The sequence below is a fragment of the Hyperolius riggenbachi genome, chromosome 7 (assembly GCF_040937935.1).
Source record: "Hyperolius riggenbachi isolate aHypRig1 chromosome 7, aHypRig1.pri, whole genome shotgun sequence".
Classification (NCBI taxonomy): domain Eukaryota; kingdom Metazoa; phylum Chordata; class Amphibia; order Anura; family Hyperoliidae; genus Hyperolius; species Hyperolius riggenbachi.
In genome coordinates this window covers 158435792-158459761 of record NC_090652.1, presented here as the reverse complement: position 1 = coordinate 158459761, position 23970 = coordinate 158435792, and the positions used below count along the sequence as shown (strand labels likewise).

General features: G+C 43.0%; 1 protein-coding gene across 4 annotated transcripts in view; it reads left to right on the top strand.

The window, feature by feature from the left end:
* VPS35L (VPS35 endosomal protein sorting factor like) overlaps positions 1–23970 on the top strand; it is a 184808-nt gene that overhangs the window by 143007 nt on the left and 17831 nt on the right. The window contains exons 27-30 of one of the 4 annotated variants that reach the window (XM_068244802.1): positions 4328–4467; positions 7021–7186; positions 14582–14700; positions 21890–22924. In XM_068244802.1, the coding sequence (XP_068100903.1) occupies positions 4328–4467; positions 7021–7186; positions 14582–14700; positions 21890–21901 (437 nt within the window). In that variant the 3' untranslated portion in view covers positions 21902–22924. Of the gene's footprint in view, positions 1–4327; positions 4468–7020; positions 7187–14581; positions 14701–18940; positions 19765–21889; positions 22925–23970 lie in introns of those variants that run through there. The other 3 variants (XM_068244801.1, XM_068244800.1, XR_011022754.1) reach the window with 3 other exon arrangements.

The following is a 23970-nucleotide window of genomic DNA, read 5'->3' as shown; positions in this document are numbered from 1 at the left end:
CATTGGAAGGGTTACACAGGGCTTTAAAGTTCCTGGAGATTTCTGCAGACGCATCCGAACCTGAAATAGATACATTTTGTTTACATAAATGTATCTAAGTGTGGCATGTGACTCATCTCTCTCACTGAGAAGGAGTTGGAGGACAGCCAAAGAGTGTGTAACTGTTTATCAATAGATACATCTAACTAAATAGAATGTATCTATCTGAACTTCTGCATATCTCTCCACGGAACTTGAAACCTCTGTGTTTAACCCTTCCAATGCTGGTCTAGTTAAAAAAAAATGCTTTTTGCATATAATATGCTGTAAATAATGTTTTAGAGCAAAGTTAAAATGCAGGGTTATATTCCGCTTTAAAGTGTACCTGAGATTAAAGTAAAAAATAAATTTATACATACCCAGGGCTTCCTCCAGCCCTCTTCAGGCTGATATGTCCCTTGCCGTCCTCTTCCGCCTCCTGGATCCTCCGCTATGGCTCCTGGTAATTCAGCCAGTCAGCGCAGTCCGGCCGTGCGCAGTCCCTAGTTGCACTCACGCGTCCAGGAGTGCTACGGAATGCAAGGCCGCGCATGCGCACTATACCCCGATTGGCCAGATTACCGAGAGCCGTAGCGGAGGATCCAGGAGGCGGAAGAGGACGTGAGGGACTATTCAGCCTGAAGGGGGCTGGAGGAAGTCCTAGGTATGTATAGATTTCTTCTTTACTTTAATCTCAGGTTTACTTTCAGTTGTCCTTTAACTGGTTCCCCCAAATTGGCATTAAACTATAATACTCATAGACTTTAGTAGGGAATAAATTGTGAGCTCCTTTGAGGGACAGTTACTGATATAACTATGTAAAGCACTACAGAAAATGTCTGTGCTATATACACAATATTAATAATAAAAATAAATATCTTGGTGAATGACCAGAATCAGAATCAGAATTTATTTCGCCAAGTACAGCGGAGCTGTACTCGGAATTATTTGTGGTACACATGGCATAGGCATAGTATAGGGAGACAAGACGTACAACACAACACAAACAGTTGGAATTATAGTAATGGTGTGGGTCTGACCCACGTTAGTGACAGACCACGGTCGTCAGTTAGTGTTCCTGCTGGCATTCAGGAACAGTTCAATACTAATAATAGTCATGACAATAATAGTAGTAGTAGTAATACTGATGATGATGGTGGCCCCCATAGTGCCCAGGGCAGTGAGAACCAGGGCGGGCTTCGGTGAGAACTGGCTGGAAGGCCCCGCTAGGGCATGTCAGAAGGCGGGCCTGACGGGGGGAGGTTGGAGTTCAGCAGCCGAACCGCTTGGGGGAAGAAGGTGTTCTTCCGTCTGGAGGTTTTGCATGGTATAGTCCTGTAGCGGCGGCCCAATGGGAGGAGATTGAAGTAGCGTCTGCCTGGGTGAGAGGGGTCACGGGAGATCACAGTGGCCCTCTTCATCATCCTAGCGAAGTGGAGGAGATCAAGTGATGGTAGGGGTGACCCGATGATCCTCTCTGCATCAGTTATGACTCTCTGTAGTTTGTATTTTTCACTGGCCGTTGCACCCATGTACCATACAATGATTGAGGAGCAGAGGATGGATTCTATGGTGGCAGTATAGAAGCTGGCCAGCAGCTTCCTGGGCAAGCCGAATCTCTTTAGTTGGCGCAAGAAGAATAACCTCTGCTGAGATTTCTTCTGAATGTTGGTGGTGTTCTGCCCCCACTTCAGGTTGTTGGAAAGAGTCGTACCAAGGAACCGCACGGATGTCACCCTAGAGACTTCGGTACCCTCAATGAGGACAGGTGGGAGGGGGAGAGGATTCTTCCTGAAGTCCACGACTAGTTCAACTGTTTTAGCAGCGTTGAGTACTAGGTTGTTGTCTCGGCACCAGTTGCAGATTCTCTCTACTTCGCTGCGGTACTCATGCTCTCCGGAGCTGCCAATTAGGCCGATGATGGTGGTGTCGTCTGCAAATTTGATGGTTTTCACAGAGTCCGCGGATGATATGCAATTGTTGGTATATAGGGAGAACAATAGTGGTGACAATACACAGCCCTGTGGAGCCCCTGTGTTGGTGGTTCTGACGCTGGAGTAGCAGTTGCCAAGTTTCACCTGCTGCGTTCTGTTAGTCAGGAAGTCTATGATCCATGCTCGAAGGGTGGGATCTACTCCGAGCTGCGTCAGATTTGTGAGCAGGATGTCTGGGCAGATCGTGTTGAACGCTGAGCTGAAATCTAGGAACAGGATCCTGGCATAGGAGGCAGGGTTGTCCAGGTGCTCAGTGATGTATGCCAGGCTGGCGTTGATGGCGTCCTCCACAGATCTATTTGCCCTATAAGCAAATTGGAGCTGGTCGAGGTGGGCGTCCGTTTGCTTCTTTAGGTGGGAAAGGACCAGCCGTTCAAGGAGCTTCATAACGTTGGAGGTTAGGGCCACTGGTCGAAAGTTGTTGTGCTCAGTGCTGCCGGGTTTTTTGGGGACTGGTACTATTACGGACCGCTTAAAACACGGGGGGACAATACCGTCCGATAATGACCGCTCGAATAAGGAGGTGAGCACCGGGGCTAGCTGGTCAGCACAGGTTCTCAGGCAGATCGACGACACTCCATCTGGGCCAGAAGACTTCCTGGGATTTAGCTTACGGAGGTGCTGGAGTACCTCTGGTTCGTGGACAGTGATAGGAGCTGGGGCGCCGAGTTCACTCGAGAGAGGGGTCACCTTGGCCGTCGCTGTTTGGACTTCATGTTGGTTTGGTTTCGGCTCGAACCTGCAGTAGAACTCATTTAGCTCCTCCGCCAGCCGGAGGCTGGGGGCCGCGGGTTGAGCTACGGGTTTGAAGTTCGTGGCTGCTCTCATGCCCTTCCATACCTCCCGAGTATTGTTTGATTGGAGGTAGAGCCCCAGTTTGTCGGAGTAGGCCCTCTTTGGTATAATTGGATTACAGAAAGGTTTAACTCTACCAACTAGCATGGGTGAATGTTTGTACATCCTTTGAAGGAAGTGTACCTCAGTGGCACAAAAGACTAATCTGATTTTCTTCATCAGATTTGTTTTTACGTGAAATGACAGTAGGAGGTTGCCTTCCTGATTTAAGCAAGGCAGTATACAGACCGTGAGCAAAGTAACAGACAAGGGAATATCTTCTTCAAATATGCAACATGAAGATGATGTTTTATGTGGCAATATCTTTAAATCCTCTGCTTTTTGCTCTATTTATTTTCTGTAAAATATTAATGCCTATACCATGTTGGTCTTGTTTTTCACTTGAAATAACAGCACAGACTTCAGAGACAGATGATGGATGAGTAGCTGTTCATCTCTTCAATGAACACTTGCGCTTCTGAGGTGTTAGGCATTCATTTAGCACTAGGATGACTCGCAGGGTGCCAATGTCCATGTAACATGGAAATGCAGGCATCATCTGCTCCCTGCCAACTAAACTTGGGAAAACCCCATAAATCAAAGCACTACACAAATACCTGTAGAGTGGTGTTAAAATGGGCAGCATCCATTCTATTGATCAATCAAATTAATTTTAATAAACTTGATTAACTTTTCAAAAACACATACTGTATATAACTATATTTCAATTCATTAATGTGCATAGTGTTGTTGTACACCTTTCCTTTGATGAAATTCCCCTGGTGAGACACGGTATGTATAAGTTGAGTGTAAACTACCTCTTCCAACAAGAAGGTTTGAGTCATCATCCCAGAAGGCAATCATGAGCTCCACATGTACTGGACTGATCCGGTAGTTGAACCCACCACCCCTTGCTTCGCAGGCGCATGCAGTACCACTGGACTATCTCAATTAGCTGATATTACTAGGAGCAAAAAGTCCTCTTTATATGTGATACAGTTATTCTAGAGAAATTCACTTAAAAAAAGCCTGTCATGTGAGCCAGCAAGCATGAAGCTGGCAGCAGATTGGGTGTTTCCAGCTTTCACTCTCTAGCCCCTGCTTATGCTCTTGAACTTTCTGTGGCCACCACTGCAGCTCAGTAGATTTTTTGTTGTTGTTGTTGTAATGAGTCTGATCTGTAGCTGCAGCTATGGACACAGTGTCAAACTCTCAGCATAAGGGAGGGTAGTCAGGTGACCTGGAAGACAGAAGAGGGAAATGCCAGTGGACTTTCTGCTTTGTGGCATATATAGAAGACTTCCAAGGGGGTCTAATTAGAAGGATAGGAGCACAGTTACTGAAACATTACACTGAAAAGTTTAATTGCACATATAGGCAGGTAAAGGTATTTCTGACATTACATTACGAGTTTCTTGATGTATTTTTTTTTTTTAGTACTGGCTGTAACTTACTTTCTTTATTCTCAATATTTTTTTCAGCGGATGCCTTCTTCAAAGCCGCAGTAAGCCTTGTACCTGATGTTCCAAAGAATATCAATATAGATGGAAAGATGCGTTCTTCTGAGGCCTTTCTACTGGAGTTCCTCAGTAATTTATTCTCTACATTACTGGTTGTCCCTGTAAGTCTCAGCAATCTGAGATTATTCTTATTCCTTTTAGATAAAATCAAAGCACTGGTCTTAACACAAAACTAAAATAGGAACAAAACATAAACTTCAGTGAACAGAAAACTTGGACTTATACAGAACTTTCCACTCTCCCTAGAAGGTCAAGACCAAAAATTGGAAGTTGTTTGTATAAATATGGATGGATTGCACTGTGCATAGATGGTGGGAAGTGTTTTAAGCCCAACTGAACAAAGTCAATTCTCAAAATACTCATATTGATAAGTTTAATTATATTAACGTTATATGTATGTGTGTATGTATGTGTATTTATGTGGCACTGATATGTTCTGCAGCACTTTCGCATAAAGTCATGCCACTTACTATAGCTCAGAGGGACACACAATCTAATCCCTCTTGTAGGAGGAGACCGGAATATCTAGAGAAATCCCCCATAAACAAGGGGAGAAAACACAAGTGTCCTGGCCTAAGTTTGAACCGGGGATCCTAGCACTGCAAGGCTAGAGTGCTATCCACTACGCCACTATGCTGCCTCATCTTTGGAACTATTGAAGTGGAAATGTATTCTTTGTTTTTACTTGCTTTTTTTTTTTAGAAGTGAGCTGTGTACTCATTAATGAATAACCTGCAAGTTGTTTGTGAAAATGTGTCCTTATACAGTATGTAATAAATCCATCAAGGCCAAATGACCCATCCCCTGGTGATCTGACTTTAAAGTACTGCATTAGTCAGTTCAGTTGGAGTCTGGTATGGTACTTGCTGGGACTTGTGGACTGATAAATCGCCCCACCCTCTGTCCTACTTTAGGCTATGTTTTCCATTTTTTTGTGGGGAGAGCAATGCTGTGCCTCCATAGCATTGTAGCTATCCATAACAATTTGAGCTTTCATCATGATGCCACCACTGCCATGGAAAGGTATAAAATAGGGGTGGAATTAACCTGCAAGTCCATATGTGCACATCATTTTAGAGAAGCTAGAGAATATAGTTGAATTATAGTTGAAAGTACTTCACCACCCATGACAATTGGCTTGGCAAAGGGTGGTGAAGCCAAAAAGAAAATAAACGATAACACACTAGAGCAGAGCAAGACCAGCATCCTAAATATTTATTTGGAAACTCAATGGAAGTTCCTTGCTGAGAGCTGAGCAAATACCTGCTGTGTACCTCCACTAGCTGCTCCTGACAAGTGGTTGCCAAGGTACACCACAGTTCCCTATCTCCTGCATTTTAGAGGTGCAGGAACAATCTGTAGAGGGTAGAATTGGAAAAATAGAGGCGCCAAAACAGGATAAGATAAGTTAAAAACCGTTTAAAAAGAGGGGGTGGGTGGATCCACTACCCTCATAAAAATGACCAGGCTAGATTCAAGCCGTAATAATACAGAAAAAATATTTATTGGTCTCCAAATATAGTGCAACGCGTTTCACGGGCACACATCCCGCTTCATCAGGCAATTTGAGGTAGGAGAACACTGAAGGGAAAAGAAAAAACAAAGAACAACAATGCTAGGAGGTGCTCCAGTATTTTCATCACAATTTATCATATCACCCTTATAACCGTTCTAATCAACTTCCATCTGGTTTCGTGAGTAATTGATTGTAGTATATACAGAAATCCATGTGACATAGTGAACTCATGTGGTAAATTACCATGCCCATCACCCCTGTGGTGGATAATGTTTGTATAAATGTACATAGTCAGCATCCAGTAAGCACAATGGCATGTAAAAGTGATGGTATAAAAATCGGTGGCACTTACCAGTTTTGGGTCATTTGTGAGCTGGAGCGCCTCTGTAGAATGAGTCCGCTCTCCTCAGGTCTCTTTATTGAATAGCTGGTGGCTGAGTCTCCCGCCGAGCGGGTCTGGGGACCGGAAACGGACATGACGCATGGGAAGCACCATGCGTCATGAGTACACTTGGCCATAACAAAAGATAGGGCCGCACAATGTCGCATCCACCAGACGCAGTTACGCCACATGGAGGGGTGTATCCCCATCTTCTTACTATAGAGAGCGACTTTTTATACCTGAGTGGGGTCAGGTAAAAATTCTCCCCACCTGCTCTTACAGTGGTCGCCTACGTGGTGACCTACACTTGTGAGTATATTCTCATTCAAAAACATTTTTTTCCATATTGGTTAAACATACTACACCAGATTTGGCTCTCGGTCTTTGTTTCCTGTCTTTCAAGCAATCTGTAGAGGGTGACAGCTATAGTGAAGTTTCCTCTATTCTCTAGGGGAATGATAACAAGCTCTGTTCCCTAACAAAACAAAAGAATAGGTGAATTGTATTCCATGAGTTAAGAGTTTCAGATAAAAATGGGCTGAAGCTCAAACTTATGGAAAAAAAAGTGACAGAATATACTGAAAATGCTGGAAGACCTGTTTGTGTGTGTACGAAGCATGACAAGTTCAGGTAGTGCAGCAGATTTTTAGATATGCAAATACTATAGTTGTACTGTTGCTTTGTGCATGCACATATGCTTAGTGTGCTATTCATCAGATGCCCTCTTATCCGTTTTGAATGATGTGTTTACTACAGGACCACCCAGAGCAAGGAGTCCTGTTCCTGATTCGGGGACTTCTAAATGTAATAGAAAATTATACCTGGGAAGATAACAGTGATGATAAGATTCGTATCTACACCAGTGTGCTGCATCTGCTGGCTGCCCTGAGTCAGGAGAGTTACCTCTACCATGTAGATAAAGGTGAGTGTGCGCATGCTTTCATTATATTACAGATATGTCAGACTGTTCCTTTGTACATATAGCTTTATTAGTGTCTTTTCTGCCAGGATTAGAATGGAGCCCTATTGCATTCAATGCATCTGTCACAAACCTGACAAACCCATAAACATAACATGTAATGAGGAACACAGAATCACAGACTAAGCTAAGTACTGTTCAGACTTTGGATGTGTGCTGGTTATGAAAGTTGTGTGCATGATCATGAACATTTAGCTTGGCTGAACGCGCAGGTTCATTTCTGTGGTGTGGGATGGGGTACCCCCCTCGCAGCAGCAGGCTTGACACTAAGGAAAAAAGCCATGATTAGCAGCAATATGTGGAAATGTGGGCGTCCGATAAAAAAAGCAGATGCCGATGGTACCCAATATGCAAATTGCGGCAATGAACAGCAGACACTTAGCGCCTACTATTTACTGCCACAATTTGTATAGTGGGTAGCCCTGGCGCCCGCTATTCTATGATTTACGGGTTAGGTGCGCCACAGGGGTGGGGTGGGGGGTTGGTAGGGTTGGGGGATGGGGGGCATTGGTAGAAGGAGGGTTAATGGTTAGGCAATGGTAGAACATGTTTAGGGGTTAGGCAGGGTAAGTAGTAGAATATCAGTAATTTTACAGATTTTTTGCTGGTGGCAATATACTGCACCTTTTTTCCAGAAATCAGAATAAAGCAAACTTACTCCATATGTTAGAATAAAGCAGTTGTGCCTCCTCATATCAGAATAAGAGATATGTGTATATTATTGTAGATGAGATGTTAAAGAGAAGCATCTCAGGTACCATACTTACTTCGCGCTTACGCGGCCAGGCCCGCTCCCCATCACATTCCAGTCTCTGGGAGTGTGTTCTCCACCTGCGCAGTAGTGCTCTGCAAGCACAGAAAGCTCCTAGCCGCGGAAGCGTGCCTGGTCGGGGCTGCGCATGCGCGACACGGACAGGCTGTCGGGCAGTATTGCGGGAGACAGGAGCCACCCAGGGAGATGGCGAGGGACGAACGGCCTCAAGGGGACTTAAGGAAGCCCAGGGTAAGTATGGTACCTGAGACGACCCCACCTTTCCTCCAGTAACTAGAACCTATCCTGTAAAATCACCAATAACCCCCAAACCTCATAGTCCCTTGTAAGCAGTGTATTTTCTATATCTCTCAATGGGGAGGGGGGGGGGGTGTGGCTGGGGTACTTTCCCCTCCTGTAGGTTCCCTGTAAATAGTGCCTTCCTGTGGCGCCCTATAGATTGTGCTGTTCACTAGCCGTTGCTCTCCAGCCAGGAGGACAAAGCTTTGCCCCCCCCTTACCCATGCAGAGTTATGGCAGTGAGCACATAGTGGTGGTGTGCTTTGCTCACCTGTTTCTCTAGTGCACTCCTTCCTTCAATCCAATCATTGTGTCCAGGCTCTCTCATAACTCCTTGCCATGGCAAGCCAGCACCATGTCACTGTTTCCTACTGGCATGTTCCTGTTGATGGCACCTGCTGGTGGACCACGAGAGCCGGGAAATGGCTGTGGGGGGACCAGGAAGGGCCAGAACCACTGATTAGACAGGAAGAGGTAGGAGCATGTGTGCAGGACAGGTGAGTTTCCTACAAAATAGGAATCAACTGTATATTCCAGGGTGATCACCACACCTATTTAGTACTGTGCCGGTATTGGATTACCAAAAGTAAAAGAAAACTGTCCAGGAAAATATGACATGAATTTAAGAAATGTTTAAGTTGTTACAACCATCAACCCATGTAGAAAAAGGCAGCAAATATTCCATATTGACTATGTCCTTTGTGGCGGCTGCCACTCGTATTTGCTCCCCCCATGGTTTATGTGCACTAATATACAAAACGATTTACTTTTCTCCATCCTGTGTTGGTGCTTGATAAAGGACTCTGTGTTGCCATCCCTACATAACTAGGATGATGGAGTTCAATATGGAATACATTTGGAGCTGTTGTACACATGGATTGATGGTTGCACCTGCTTTTGCCGTTCATACATTTTTCCCCCAGGTATTTCTATATTTGTGCAGAATAAGTGAGTTGTCAACTCCATGTCTCACCATTATATTCAGGAGTAGTAGGGGAATGTAGGGTCACATGTAGACTTGCTGTAGGCCACAAATTTGACATCAGTGGTCTACTCTAAATCATTTAAGTACAACTCTAGTACAGTGGGAACAGGAACACCTGTTCAATTTCTCATTAATGATATTATCTAATCAACCAATCACATGGCAGTTGCTTCAATGCATTTAGGGGGTTGGTCCTGGTCAAGACAATCTCCCGAACTCCAAACTAAAAGTCAGAATGGGAAAGAAAGGTGATTTAACCAATTTTAAGTGTGGCATGGTTATAGGTGCCAGATGGGCCGGTCTGAGTATTTCACAATCTGCTCAGTTACTGGGATTTTCACGCACAACCATTTCTAGGGTTTACAAAGAATGGTGAAAAGGGAAAAACATCCAGTTTGCGGCAGTCCTGTGGGCGAAAATGCCTTGTTAATGCTAGAGGTCAGAGGACCTCTAGCATCAACTAAGGGCCGGTTTCACACTTTTAACCGGCGTTAAAGGTGGGCTGTGGTGCGATGATCGCACTGCAACGCTTAAAATTGCCTTCGTAAATTATCATGGCAATGGGTGGTAATCTCCTCCTGGCTGCAAGCCAAGCAGGAAGTGAAGCTCTCTAGCACTCACTTCCTGTGGCTGAGATGAGAATTGTGCGGAAGTGTATTGATAAAATACATTTCCGCATCTGTGCACCACAACGTGTGCCAAACAGTTTTAAAAAGCTGCGACACTGTAGACTAACATTACTTCCAGTTAGTGCACGTCGCCCCGCATGCTGGCCCGTAATGCGCTGTTGCCGTGCATCACACTGCGCCAGGTATGAAATGCCCCATAGACTTGCATTAGTTTAGTGTTACCCTCCGGCAAAACAGGGTAACACAATGCACCAGTGTAAAAGGGGCTTCGACTACTGCGGACTATAGGTGTTCTGTGTTTTCGCATCCATACGCCATGGACGTGTAAAGGCATTTTAGCACAAAGCTACTTCCGCCTGCAGTGAACGTCTATAGGAATTTTTGCGTCCCCGTATTCCTTTGACACGGATGTCTAAGACGATTGGTGCAAAATTTTGGCTCAGTGCCAACTTTCTACTTTGCTTGATATATGCAAATAATTCTAAGTTGATGAAGAATCATGCAAATGTTACTGCAAATCTATGCATCTTGAATATGGACTGATGAAATGCTTTCACTGCTTGATTTGATTAGTCTATTTTTACAATACATTTTCATAATAATTAGCAGAATTCTGTATCATAATGATTAGAATCATTCTCAATCATTTCAAATGTATTTGCACCTCAAGGACAATCCCTACTGACTAGTGTGGACTTTGGTACATGTAGATTTGGGCAAGACATTTAATAAACATAATACAAATACAATACAAATATTTTAAAAAATAAAATAGCTGTCAGTCTTTAATAGTACACGCTATTCAATTTTACGACAGATCGACGTTTTGAAACAATTTTTTCTGATATGTCTGATCAGCTCTGGATTGATAATGGGATCGATTTTGTGCAGAAGTGATAAAAAAAATTGATCCTGGTATTGATTGGGAGTTGATTGGGCATGTCTGAGATCATTTCTTTGTGTTGGTCTGCAGGGACATTGAATAGCAAGTACCTAGCATAAGGGTTAATGCAAGTGGCTGCATGGCTGTGTGCTGTGGTGCTAGTTAAAATAATATTGAATAGGTGTAGGCTAAGCGTACACATAATGCATGCAGCAGAGCAGTAACAGACCCTAATATAAAGCTCACTTCTGTGATCATCATGTACTTGAGAAAAAGGGCTAGTTTATTATACACTTTTGTGTATAGAAAAAAAACCTTCTAGTTGTGCTTCTGAGAGACTGGTTATGATGATTAGCAGCCTGTAAATACAGACAGTGAGTGCCCATGTTCTATGCTCATTGGGCTGTCTTTATAAAAGTGCAAGTGTTTGGCAAAGCTCCCAAACAGCTGTTACTTACAGTTGGCATGTCTCTGTAGAGCCCAAAATAAAACTCTTTGTAGCTGGCTAATCTGCCTATAACCTAATAGAGCTTCGGTGTGCATGGCTAATGCTGTCTCCATGTCCATTGGGAAGCTATTGTGCTCATCTGGAAAATCCCAAATCATCAAATAGATGGCTTATTTACCGGAGCATTGAACCACAGGATAATGTGAGGAAATGAAATGTTCACAAACACAATTATATAAGCCAGTACACCCTAAATGAAAGGGAATATTTTATTTATCTTTACATTTTTTGAGCACTTTCTTAAACACTATTATATTTAACATTGAGCTAATTAACTCTGTAAGTGGTTACCGGTTATCCTTCTTTTTCAGTCTCTTCGTGTACCGCCAATGTTACAGATGATAGCGGTGCTCTGTTATGTGTTTATTTACACACTTATATGGAGTTGAAGCATATCCACAAAGAATAGAGAACAGTTCCATTTACCTCATGATATAAAACCCCAACCACAAGCTATGGCCAACTCTAGGGTGAAACCAAGTAACACATTAGTCTTCTTCCATCACTACCTACTTTCTTTGGCTTCCCACTTATTTTCCAGTTGCCATTTTCTGCCAGCCCTCTTACCCCAATATTTGTCCTGTGCTGTGCAGGTGCAACAGGCACTTATTTGCTAGTTCATTATAATTACACGATGGATAGGGAGGAGCGTTGGGTATGCTAAAGGTAGCCATACACTGGTCGATTTGCCATCAGATCGACCAACAGATAGATCCCTCTCTGATCGAATCTGATCAGAGAGGGATCGTATGGCTGCCTTTACTGCAAACAGATTGTGAATCGATTTCAGCATGAAACTGATCACAATCTGTGAAGCTGCCGCGGCCCCCCCCGCATACATTACCTGCACCGGCCGGCGTGACTCCCCCGGTCTCCGCTGTCTTCTTCTCCACGCTGGTCTCCGGGTCCGGCTGGCTTCATTGAACTTCCTGCCGGGGGGGAGTTTAAACACTAGAGGGCGCAAGATAATTCTCTATGCTTTGTAAAGGCCTGACGAAGGGTCAATAACCCGAAACGGACTAGTGTCGTCGCCTGAACTAAAATTACCTTTATTCATCAAACAAAGCACACTGTGTCTATGATCTGCTTTTTGTATTGCTTTTTATGTCTGTACCACAAATTTTTCTGCGGCTTTACAAAGAATTTTTCTACCTTTTTGAAGAAGAAAAATAATTTTTTGTGAATATAATAAAGTGTGAAACAAAAATTTTGGAAACAGATCGCTATTTTGTGGCTTCACTTGATTTAAATCGATCCTCCTATAAAGAAACCTAAACTTCCTGCCGGGACAGGAAGTTCAGTGAAGCCAAGCCAGCCGGAGCCCAGCGCGGAGAAGAAGACAACGGAGACCGGGGGAGTCGCGCCGGCCGGAGCAGGTAATGTATTGCAGCTAACGTTGGTCGTCGGGCATTCGAACGCCGCCATCGACGCACTCCTGACCCGCCGGCGATCTAGCAAAATCTTCCACATGGACGGATCGATGGGAACGATTGATTTCGGACGGAAATCGATCGTTCTGTCAGTGTTTGTGCAACGATTTCACAGCAGATTCGATCACAGTGATTGAATCTGCTGTATATCGGTGGGAAAATCATTAGGTGTATGGGCCCCTTTAGTGTGATGTATTTCATAATCTGATTTAAATTTGTTTAGAGATTTATGTTTTTACATGGTACTCAAGCTTATGGGTCACTTTACATGCTTAGGCTGTGCAAACTGTTACTTACAGACATTTACCGTGAAGAGTTCATGTTCACTGTTAGTTTGTGACAACTTTCTGATCGGATTCTGGGATTTCAGGAATATCTTGATTTAACCACTTACTGCACCTGCAGTATATCTACGGACTTTATTTGAAGTCCCAGGGTCGTAGATCTTTGTCTTCTGCTGCAGGCAGCCACGGCTTGATCCTGCTTGCGCTGCCACGCGGGTTCATTAATCTTAAGTCCCCATATCAATGGTTGCTGGCATCAGTTCATTACTACATTACATTGTAACTAGGAAGTAACATGCCCACACATTACTTCCTGTTCACGTACTTGTAGTACGCTAATAGGAAATAATGCGCAAGGACATCTTGAGGCCAAATAGTAAAATTACACCTAAATACATTTATTTTAATAAAAAGACCTACACTTTAATTAAACCTCCCTGGCGGTACGCAGTTTCAAAGGAGGCGTCCGCCGGGAGGATTTTTTGTAACAAAATGTGTTTTAAATCAGTTAGCTAGCACTTAGCTAACTATGTCCCCCAAGCCCCGCTGCACCATTTAGCACCCCCGATCGCTGCCATCAATACGTACCCCTCCGAGATCCCGCAAGAGCCGCAGCTTCCCATTTAGCTTCACTTGTCGCTATGATGACAATCGGAGATTACATCATCCGCAGTCCCGATCGCCACCATAGCGAGGCCTGGAGCTGATTGGGAGGTGGCGCCATCGCGGGATCCCTGGGGGGTATGTATTACGGCGGCGATTTCAGGGGATCGGGGAGGGGGGGGGGGGATAGGAGGCACTTGGGGAACAAAGTTAGCTAGCTAAGTGCTAGCTAATAGATATACAACACATTTTGCTACATAAAATCCTCCCGGGGCCATGTGATCCCCTGCGGTGGCTAGCCCAAGCCGCCTCCCACACTCTCCCATAGTACCCAAATATTTTTTTTTTTTTTTTTGCATAAAAAAAGACAGTTAAAAAAATACAAAATAGTTACCTTAGAGACTGAACTTTTTAAATATTTATGTCAAGAGGGTAATATTACTGTTGTTTTTTTAAACTGAAAAAAATGCACCCTTATTTCCAAATAAAATATTGGTGCCAGACATTGTACTAGGAAAAAATTTTACACATTGCAATAATCGGGAAAAATGGGCAAATAAAATGTGTGGGTTTTATTCACAGTAGAATGTTTTATTTTAAAACTATAATGGCCGAAAACTGAGAAATAGTGAATTCTTTTTCATTTTTTTCCTAGTATTCTTATTAAAATGTATTTAGAATAAAATAATTCTTAGCATAATGTACCTCCCAAAGAAAGCCTAATTGGTGGCAAAAAAAAACAAGATCTAGATCATTTCGTTGTGATTAGTAGTGATTAAGTTATTGGCGAAAGAAAGGGAGGAGCGAGGAGCGCTGACAGGTGAAAATTACTCTGGTCCTAAAGGGTAAAAACCCCTCAGTGGTCAAGTGGTTAAAAGATCACTAGAAAAATGCAAATGTTAGCTACTTCTGTCTGCATAACTGTAATTACATGTTGAAGTCAATCTAATCTGTTTCAAATGTAGTTGATTCCAATGACAATCTCTATGGCGGAGACACCAAATTCCTCGCAGAGATCAACAAGCTGGGTGACACGCTTATTGGGCAGATTCTGGAGCACCTGAAAGCTCTGGGAAAAGAGAAGGTAAGTAACAATTCTACTTATTCCACAAAAGTCTTGGTGTGTTAAGGTGTGCCTCCGGTCACAGAAATGGGACGGTATTCGTTTCTTAAATCCAGTAGCCACCTGTTAGGGCTGGAACCCACAGGAGCGCTTTTGGCAGCGTTTTGGCAGCACTGCGATACGCTAGCAGTTTGCCAAAACGCTGGGCTAATGTAAATGGATGGGGCAACTTCCACAGGAGCGTTTGCGTTTCCCAGAAACGCAAACGCAGGACCTGCAGCATTTTGGGAGCGTTAGCGCTTCAATGTAAAGTATTGAATCGCTAGCAGAAACGCTCAGCAAAACCTAAACTGAGCGGTTTTGCTAGCGTTTTGCGGTTCAGCACACTGTAACAAAATGAAAAATAATTCACAGGACCAATCAGGATAAAAACGCAAAACGCTACGCACCCGCTGGGCAAAAAAATACAATGTTGCAAAACACAACCAAAAGTGCGCATGAATCCGCTTGCAAACCGCTCAGACAAAACGCTAGCGGTTGCGTTTGCTGATTTCAGTGGGTTCCAGGCCTCACAGTGTTCTCCCCAGAATTTTTTTCCAGCCTGGTGGTATGAAATAGTAGCCGGGTGGGGCGAGATGAGAGAATGCATGGTCAGTGCTTCTGTGAACAACTCTGCTTACAGAAGTGGAGGAGGTGAGCCGATGACAGCCGGGTGGTCACCAAAGCTAGCTGGGTGGAGCACCCGGCTAAAAGAGCCTGGGGAGAACACTGTGTTATTAGAAATTGATTTCATTGTGCTGTGAATTTGTAAGAATTTTTTTTCATAATATACTGAAATTGGGATGCACATATTGCTGTATGAGTGCACTCTCTCTTCTAACACCTAAGGAGGTAATTAACAATACAATCCTGTGGCCGATCAATCGTTTCCGGAAAATGATTGGCTGTGCCTTTTAACGGCCAAATTCCTGATAACTAATTTTATTAGATTAATGAAATTGATCCATTTTTTTTCTTACATTTCTCTTCACATCTCCTCATCTGAGAATCTAATAAATCCCCAGAGAATGATATAGTAATTAACGTATTACCTGGCCAGACTGATAAACTGTATATACTATAAGTTGAGAGATTTAGGACTGACTCACAGTATAAAAGTGTAGGTGTCGCCTTAGCTGCGAGTTAGTTCTAAACTTCTCCACTCCAGGATGATGGGGGAGGCTCTCACCTATCCAGCGCCAGGCACTGCTTCCTTTCATCTCCCTCACTCATGCTGGTCGGAGTGGAATAGCACACCTTCCACTAATGCAGGCAGACCGACTTGAGTGAGAGAGATAATAGGACACCGAACTGGATTGGTGAGTGACAGCTTCCACTGTGGGGCTCTGCACTGAATTACACTGGGTAAAGGACACAGTGGTGGTTCCCCTATAGGTGGTGGTGGGTGGGAGGAAGGGGGATCAAAGCTCACTGCCATATTAAATGCCTTAGGGAAGGGGGATTTATGGGGGACGGGGGGGACAGAGGAGTGGTCTTCGTTAATGTGGTGGTTTGTGTGTGGGGGGAGATCAAGGCACACTGACTGGTTAAACATTGCGGGAAGGTTTACATGGGTGTGGTGGGAGAGGGGGGCAGTGAAAGGTGGCCCTCCTTTAGTTGGTGGTGGGTGGGAGGGAGATCAAAGCATGCTGACAGCTCTAATGCTGCAGGGAGGGGGATTTACGCAGATGCTTTCACACTGTAAGGGGGAGGAGCAAGAGACACATACTAGCTACACTGATGGGGGGAAGACGCTAATTCTAGCCACTCCGGGGGGCACTAATACTGGCCACTCCACTGGGGGGGACACGAATACTGGTCATACTGATGGGGGGAGGGGGACACTAGCACTGGCCACACTGATGAGTGACACAAATTCTGGTCTAACATTAGCTGGAGAGGGTTAGTGGCGCATTTAGGCACTAGGAGGGGTTATTACCTGGAATACATTATGCAGTGCAGCCATTAAATCCTCCTGGTTCCCAAGTACAGTCATTAATTTTGCTGGATAGACTTATATTTGAGTAATTAACCAGTTCAGGACCGCTGATAGTTAAAACTACACTGCACTTGTGACTGCCTAAGCTTGATGCAGCGTAGCCATTTAAGTGGCCAGAGCATGTTAGCCCTAAAGGAGTTAAAAACTTCTAGCTTTAAAGGGGAACTGAAGAGAGAGGTATATGGAGGCGGTCATGTTTATTTCCTTTTAGACAATACCAGTTGCCTGGCAGCCCTGCTGATCCTCTGCCTCTAATACTATTAGCCATAGCCCCTGAACAAGCATGCAGCAGATCAGGTGTTTCAGTGGTTCAGACTTATAAGTCTGATCTGACAAGACTAGCTGCATGCTTGTTTCTGGTTTTAATCAGATACTACTGCAGAGAAATAGACCAGCAGGGCTGCCAGGCAACAGGGATTGATTAAAAGGAAATAAACATGACAGCCTCCATATACCTCTCTCTTCAGTTCCCCTTTAAGAGGAACTGTAACCCTGGATTGAACTTCATCCCAATCAGTAGCTGATACCCCCTTTACCACAAGAAATCTTTACCTTTTCTCGAATACATCATCAGGGGGTTCTGTATGGCTGATATTGTGGCAAAGCCCCTCCCACAGTGCGATGTCATGACCAAGGGCCTGACAGTTTGCTGCCTGTAAACCCCATTGCATTGTGGGAAATAAGCAATAAGCAAGCAATATTTCCCTCTGTGCAGTAACAAACATTCTGTACAAATCGTAGTACTCTTGCTGCGCCTCAATGATAATACATTAGATAATTCAGAGAATTATCTAATGTATTATCATTGAGGCGCAGCAAGAGTACTACAATTCATGTCCACGAATCGGTGAGGTTTTGAGCAAACCCCACATTTCTTCCTGCAGCCTACACCATTAATATTGCACAGCGCCACAGTCAATTAAATTTTAATTCTGTACAAATCACCTGGCAAAACTAAAGATGTCACCACCAGTGATAAATTTAAGAATGTAAATCAGGGAGGGGAAAGATTTTACAATTTGGAAACACTGACTAATTTAAAAATGAATGTTGTAAACTATAAGCAACTTTATTCATTGTTCTTTTCACTTCACTTTCTCTTTTTAGAGGGTCAACATTGGGGTTGACTTACTGTATACACAAGGTTGACTTACCGTATATTCGGTGATATTCAGTATCTCCTAGGTGATTTTTTTTTTTTTTTTTTTTAAATACTCTTTATGTGCCACATACATTATACATTCTTGTCAGCCAAGGAAGGGCAAGGAACAGAGGGCATTACAAAGCAGCCCCCCTACAAGCAAGGGGCCCGGGTGACAGCAATGTAGGGACAATAAGGCTACTTAGATGCATCCTTACTGTTCCTAAATGTTGACCAGCTCAGGTTCTGCATATAGAATTGTATTTCATAGTTATGTAATTAAAAATGGTACGTCAAATAATATATAGTAATTTTTTTTGTCAATATAAAAAGACAAAATTCAGGCCACAACCTCTCAGTGGTCTTCAAAAAATGCTGTGCAACCAATTCTCCCCCACCCCCTCTTCTTTTTATCTGCATGTCATGTGGTAACTGAAGCGGCATGGACTCCACTTCTCCTGCTTAGAGATTACCTTTGTGGCCAGCACTGCAGCTCATTGAGTTCAGTCATCACCCTGCCTGGCTCCTTAGTGTTTAACTATAATAAGGCATTTAACTCTAGAAGTTAGAGGGGCGCTGCTGTTTACGTACGAAAAAATATTAGCAATGGGGTGCTCAGGACTCTGAAATGTTCACCCGCAAATCCAATCACGATTGATTGGTTGATTTACTCCTCCTCCTGCTGCAACCTAATTGGTGGGTTAACCCCCCTTATCCCACCTTAAGGAAAAGAATTTGTATAAAGTATAAGGTGCGCTGGAATTAATATTACATAAGAATTAACACCTACCCTTTGTGTGGTGGGACGGGGATCTGGTTCCCTATGAGTGTCTGGTCACCCAGTGTTCTTATTTTCATTTTGGATAATAAACATTGATTTATTTCTATCATTATTGCTTATTTTAAAACTTTTTGTCTATCACTTGATATACATATATGATCATGTACCATATGACATCCCTCTTTATTTTCATTTTTACTCTAATCTTATTTTTATTTTCATATTTATTTTTTTATTTTTTTCACGTTTATTTATTTTATATATTTTTTCCTTTATATATTTTTTTTCCCCTATGTGGAAGTCCTTGTATGGAGTACACCTAGTGTCATTTTCGCAAATATAATGATGAGGGGGAATACTGTCACTTTAATTTATCTAATGGCAGAGTAAAGTTGCGGACCTTTTGAATATAAATATGGCTACCGGTAACCGCTGATCCAGTGATTCTGATGAAGACTGCCGAGCCAGTTGAAACATGTTAATCGATCGGATTGATGTTTTGGACAAGTGATAAGGGGCGCCCCATTCATAATCCAGACATTGCCGCCTGCGACTACGAAGAGCTACCTTTTAAGCATCATATAGCATCGTAGGTGGAACGCAGGGAAGCGGCACTAAGAGCAGAGGTGAGAGGCACAGGCTGGCGACGTCTCCTCTGCACAATCAGCGAACCGGAAGTACTGCCGGAAGAGAAGCGTGCGCACCAGGACTGTGCGCAAGCCGCCCGTAGTTGTGTTCCCCGTGTCCCGAAGGCAACATACGCCGGGCGGGAGGTAAGCCCGATACACCAGAAGGGTTAGCGGATTCTTTATACACAAACGGACCGGTGAGCATACCTTAATCTATTTGCTAATCTTTCAGCATTGACCGAGCACCTTGGGACATTTGTGGTGTGGCTCCCATAGTACGGTCAGCACGGACAGGAGTGGATTAGGCCAATGCGGCTACCAGTTAGGATCTCAATCTTATCGTCATAGACGTATATGCAAAGATTTTTATATTTCCTACCAACTCTAATTATTTGAGCTTATGCATATGCAACAACCTTTTTATTACTCTTTTAAATGGGACCAGATCACTCGTGTATGCTTGTGAGTGTGGACGAGTGAAGTGGATTGAGATTGATGTGAGGAATGTTTTTTAAACTGTGATATATCACAGATTTATATTTATTTTTCTTTGCAATTGTCAACAATAAAACTATTTAATCCATAAAGGGTAGGTGTTAATTCTTATGTAATATTAATTCCAGCGCACCTTATATTTTATACATATTCCTATACCTTCACTAACATATTTAGAAAAGCCAAGTGTATCGCTTCTTACCCTGCTCTGGCTGTAGTACGAAAACATTGCTCACTCTTATATTCAACCTTTTAATAAACTCACTAGAGAGGATGTGGGAAGGGTTAAATGCTTTATTACAATCTGTGTAAAGAGGGACTAGACATAATGAGACAATGAGACTCTGCAGTGCTGGCCACAAAGAGCTACAGCAAAAAGTAGGTGGTCAGAGTCAGATCATCAGTTCACAGGAAAAAAAAATAGCTGGTGTACTTTTCTAGCTACATCCTGATGACCTCATTGAGTAATAATTGGATAAGGGGAGGAGTCTGAATGACATGCACACAAATGTGTCTCAGGTAAGCAGCATCTCAGACTGGCACAGGTAGATAGTTTTGCAAACCAAGAAAACCATGCAGTAAAAAAATGTACTGTAAATGTAATTAATTATGAAAAAATATTCTATGTGCAATGCACAAGACGTTTTGATCTGCCAACTTTAATATTGTGAACAATAATATGCATTACAAATAATACAAGCTTGAAATAAGTCTTTTAAGTGTCAATAAGGGCTTGTTCACACTTATGGCGTTTTCGGCCTTTTTTCAAGCGCAGGTGATTTTCTAAATCGCCCTCAAAACGCTTGTGCAATGATTCCCTATAAGAGAAGTTCGGTACTTATCCGTTAGCCGGGCGCATCCGGCAGGTGGCGCTGTTGATCTTAATGCCAATCATAATTACTTCACGTCAACCTGTGAATGTAAACCGCCGGATGCGCCCGGCTTAAACAGATCAAGCCGCTGGCTTGCTTCGTGAGTGTCTCGCTCTCCTCCCCCTCTTGCCCTCTCTCGTATGAGCCTTGGGGAGGGGACATGCGTGTCCCCACAGAGTCGTTCGTCACGGCATTGCGACGAACGACTCTCGGGGGACACGCATGTCCCCTCCCCAGTGTTCTATAGGAGAGAGGGCAATAGGGGGAGAAGAGCGAGACACGAAGCAAGCCGGCGGCTTGTTCTGTTTAAGCCGGGCGCATCCGGCGGTTTACATTCACAGGTTGACGTGAAGTAATTATGATTGGAATTAAGATCAACAGCGCCACCTGCCGGATGCGCCCGGCTAACGGATAAGTACCGAGAGTTCACATCTGAGTGGTTCGTTTCCGATCTGCTCATCAAAGTGCTGCCTGTACCATTTTTGTGGCGTTTTGCCTCAATGGAAGGTATAGGGAAATCGCAAAGTGCTTGATTACCTAGGCGCTTTTAAGAATAAATACATTGTATTTATTCTTTTCCGGTTCAGAGTTTACTTCCTGACTGACGTCAGTGAGGAAGTAAAAAACGCAATCGCTCTGCAAAAGAGCTTATAAAAGTGCTTTACAAAAACCGCAGCGCCCACCCGAGGAGAAAGAAAAAAACGCCCACAAAATCGTACATCGCTGGCGTCAGCAATTTCAATTTTAGATGTGAACAGAGCCTGAGGGTGGTGCTTTCCTTGGAGGAGTTAAGGAGGAATTAGGGGGGTGGGGGGGAAACAGCTCATTATTATAATTGTACCATATATTACATATTACTTTTCATATTTATTCCATACATTAAAACCATGCATGCATTTTAGATTGTGTATTCATTTTGCTTTATTTTGGTTTCTTTTACGCCCCATTGTTAAACAAGTCTAAATGTTTCACAAGTAATTATATACCACATGTCTGTAATTATGTCACACTTCTTCAGTGCTGTAGCCTACTATTAACTCAGTGCTGATATAACTTGATACACTGACAGTGAGATGTGTTTTGAGGTATTTAAGTGCAGCTTTCACACACTCATACAGTTATTCCTCCGCAGGCATGGCATGGTCACATGTAGTCTAGGTCACAGTAATTCATAGTCCTGTACAGCTGTGTTGGTTTAGTAAAGTTTGATGCTACAAGATGCACACTGATAATGCAGCTGTCTGTGTTTTCTAGCTCATGACCTAATGGTGTAATCAGAAACAGATTGTCCTGTGATGCCTGGAGGGAGATGAACATTACATGAACTGTGAATGATCTCCTGTGATTATGCAACTCCTGATTACCCTTTGTGATGAATAAATTGTACTGAGGATCCCAACACATTAATATCACATTGCAGTATTGTAGATCGTATTATAACTTACCCCTTTAAAGGATTACACTTTAGATATTCTGTTACATTATATATCATCACATAGCAAAAATGGTTTTAGGCCTGCTAAATTTCTTACAAGCAAGGTATGGTCTGGTGTTCACTGTAGAGAAAATTACAAATAATGAAAGTTGCTTTAGCAATTAGTTGTAGACCGGTTTTCTTCAAGGTTCATATTGATCTTTGGCACTGTGTACAAGGAAGGCCTTGGCAAACTATAATAACATAGTTTGGTTGATAAAAAAGACATCCTTCTATCAAGTTCAACCAGAAGGAAAAAAAAACAAGCAAAAACAAACAAACCTGAACTAGCCCAGCTTATCCAGGGCAAGGCGAAAAATCAACTTGGATCAACTCTCCTGGCAATTACCTAGTAATTATAGCCGCTGAGGCCCTCCAATGCAAGGAAAGCATCTAAGCCCTCTTTAAATGCAGATATAGAGTTAGCCAGAACTACTTCCTGAGGTAAGATATTCCAGATTTTAACCACTCTGAGGCCAACTTACCACACTGCTAAACTGCAACGCCAAAAAAAGTCTATGGAGATTACTGTGCCATTCTGCCTGCAGGTCAAGGAGGAAGTGAGGCTCTTTAGCGCTCACTTCCTGCAGCCGAAATAAGAGTTGCCAGAAGTGTATTGACAAAATATTTCTGCGCATGCATGCGGCAATGCGAATGTAAAATTTATTAACCACTTCAGCCTACAGTGTCGAAAATCGTAAGCATCCGAGCAAAATTCACCTCCCATTCATTCGCCAATAACTTTATCGCTACTTATCACAATTAATTTATCTATATCTTGTTTTTTCCGCCACTAATTAAGCTTTCTTTGGGTAGTACATTTTGCTAAGAATTATTTTTTTCTAAATCCATTTTAACAAGAAGATTAAGAAAGAAATTGAAAAAAATCATTATTGCTCAGTTTTTGGCCATTATAGTTAAAAATTAACACATGCTACCGTAATTAAAACTCACACTTTACATTATGTCCCTATCACAATTTATGGCGCTGATATTTTATTTAGAAATAAAGGTGCATTTTTTCAATTTGCGTCCATCACTATTTACAAGCTTATAATTTTAAAAAATATAATAAGATATTCTCTTGATATGTATATTTAAAAAGTTTAGACCCTTAGATAACTATTTATGTTGTTTTTTTTTTTTATTGTAATTTTTTTTTATTTATTTTTATTTAAAAATATATTTGGGTAATTTTTGGTCTGGGAGGGAAACAGATAATTGTTAATGTAAAATAATGTAATGTAATAAATGTATGTGGGTGTAGTTTACTATTTGACCACAAGATGGACAGTCAAAAAAAGTCCTGGAGCGTACAATCACGCTTCCAGGAACTACAAGGAGGCTGTGAAATTATTGTTTTTTGCAGAAATACTGCGCTCTCTGATTAGAATGCGTCGGTTTTTCTGCGGGGGACTTAGATCGGTGAATGGGAATTATAGTCCCATTCACCGATCGGGGGGTGGGGTAACGGCAGGCAGCGGGAGCGCATGCGGGAGCGGGCGTGATCGCGCGCCTCAGACAGCGGCAGCTGCACAGTCTATCTGGACGGATATATCCGTCCAAATAGACTTAAGTGGTTAAACAAAGCTGCGTCGCCATAGACTTGCATGACTTCCGGGTCACCACACAAGTTGCCTGACAATGCACTGTTGCTTTCGCGTTAACTCTGGCACTTCTGGCGAACTGCATCACACCGTAGGAGGTATGAAGTGCCCCATGTCACTGGCATAGCGTTGGCCTGCTGCCTAATTGGGCAACGCAACATGGCAGTGTGAAAGGGGCCTTAATGTAAATGACCCCTTGCTAAATACATGACAACCAATTTTTCTCCTTCATGTGCAGATCACGTCCCCTTGTC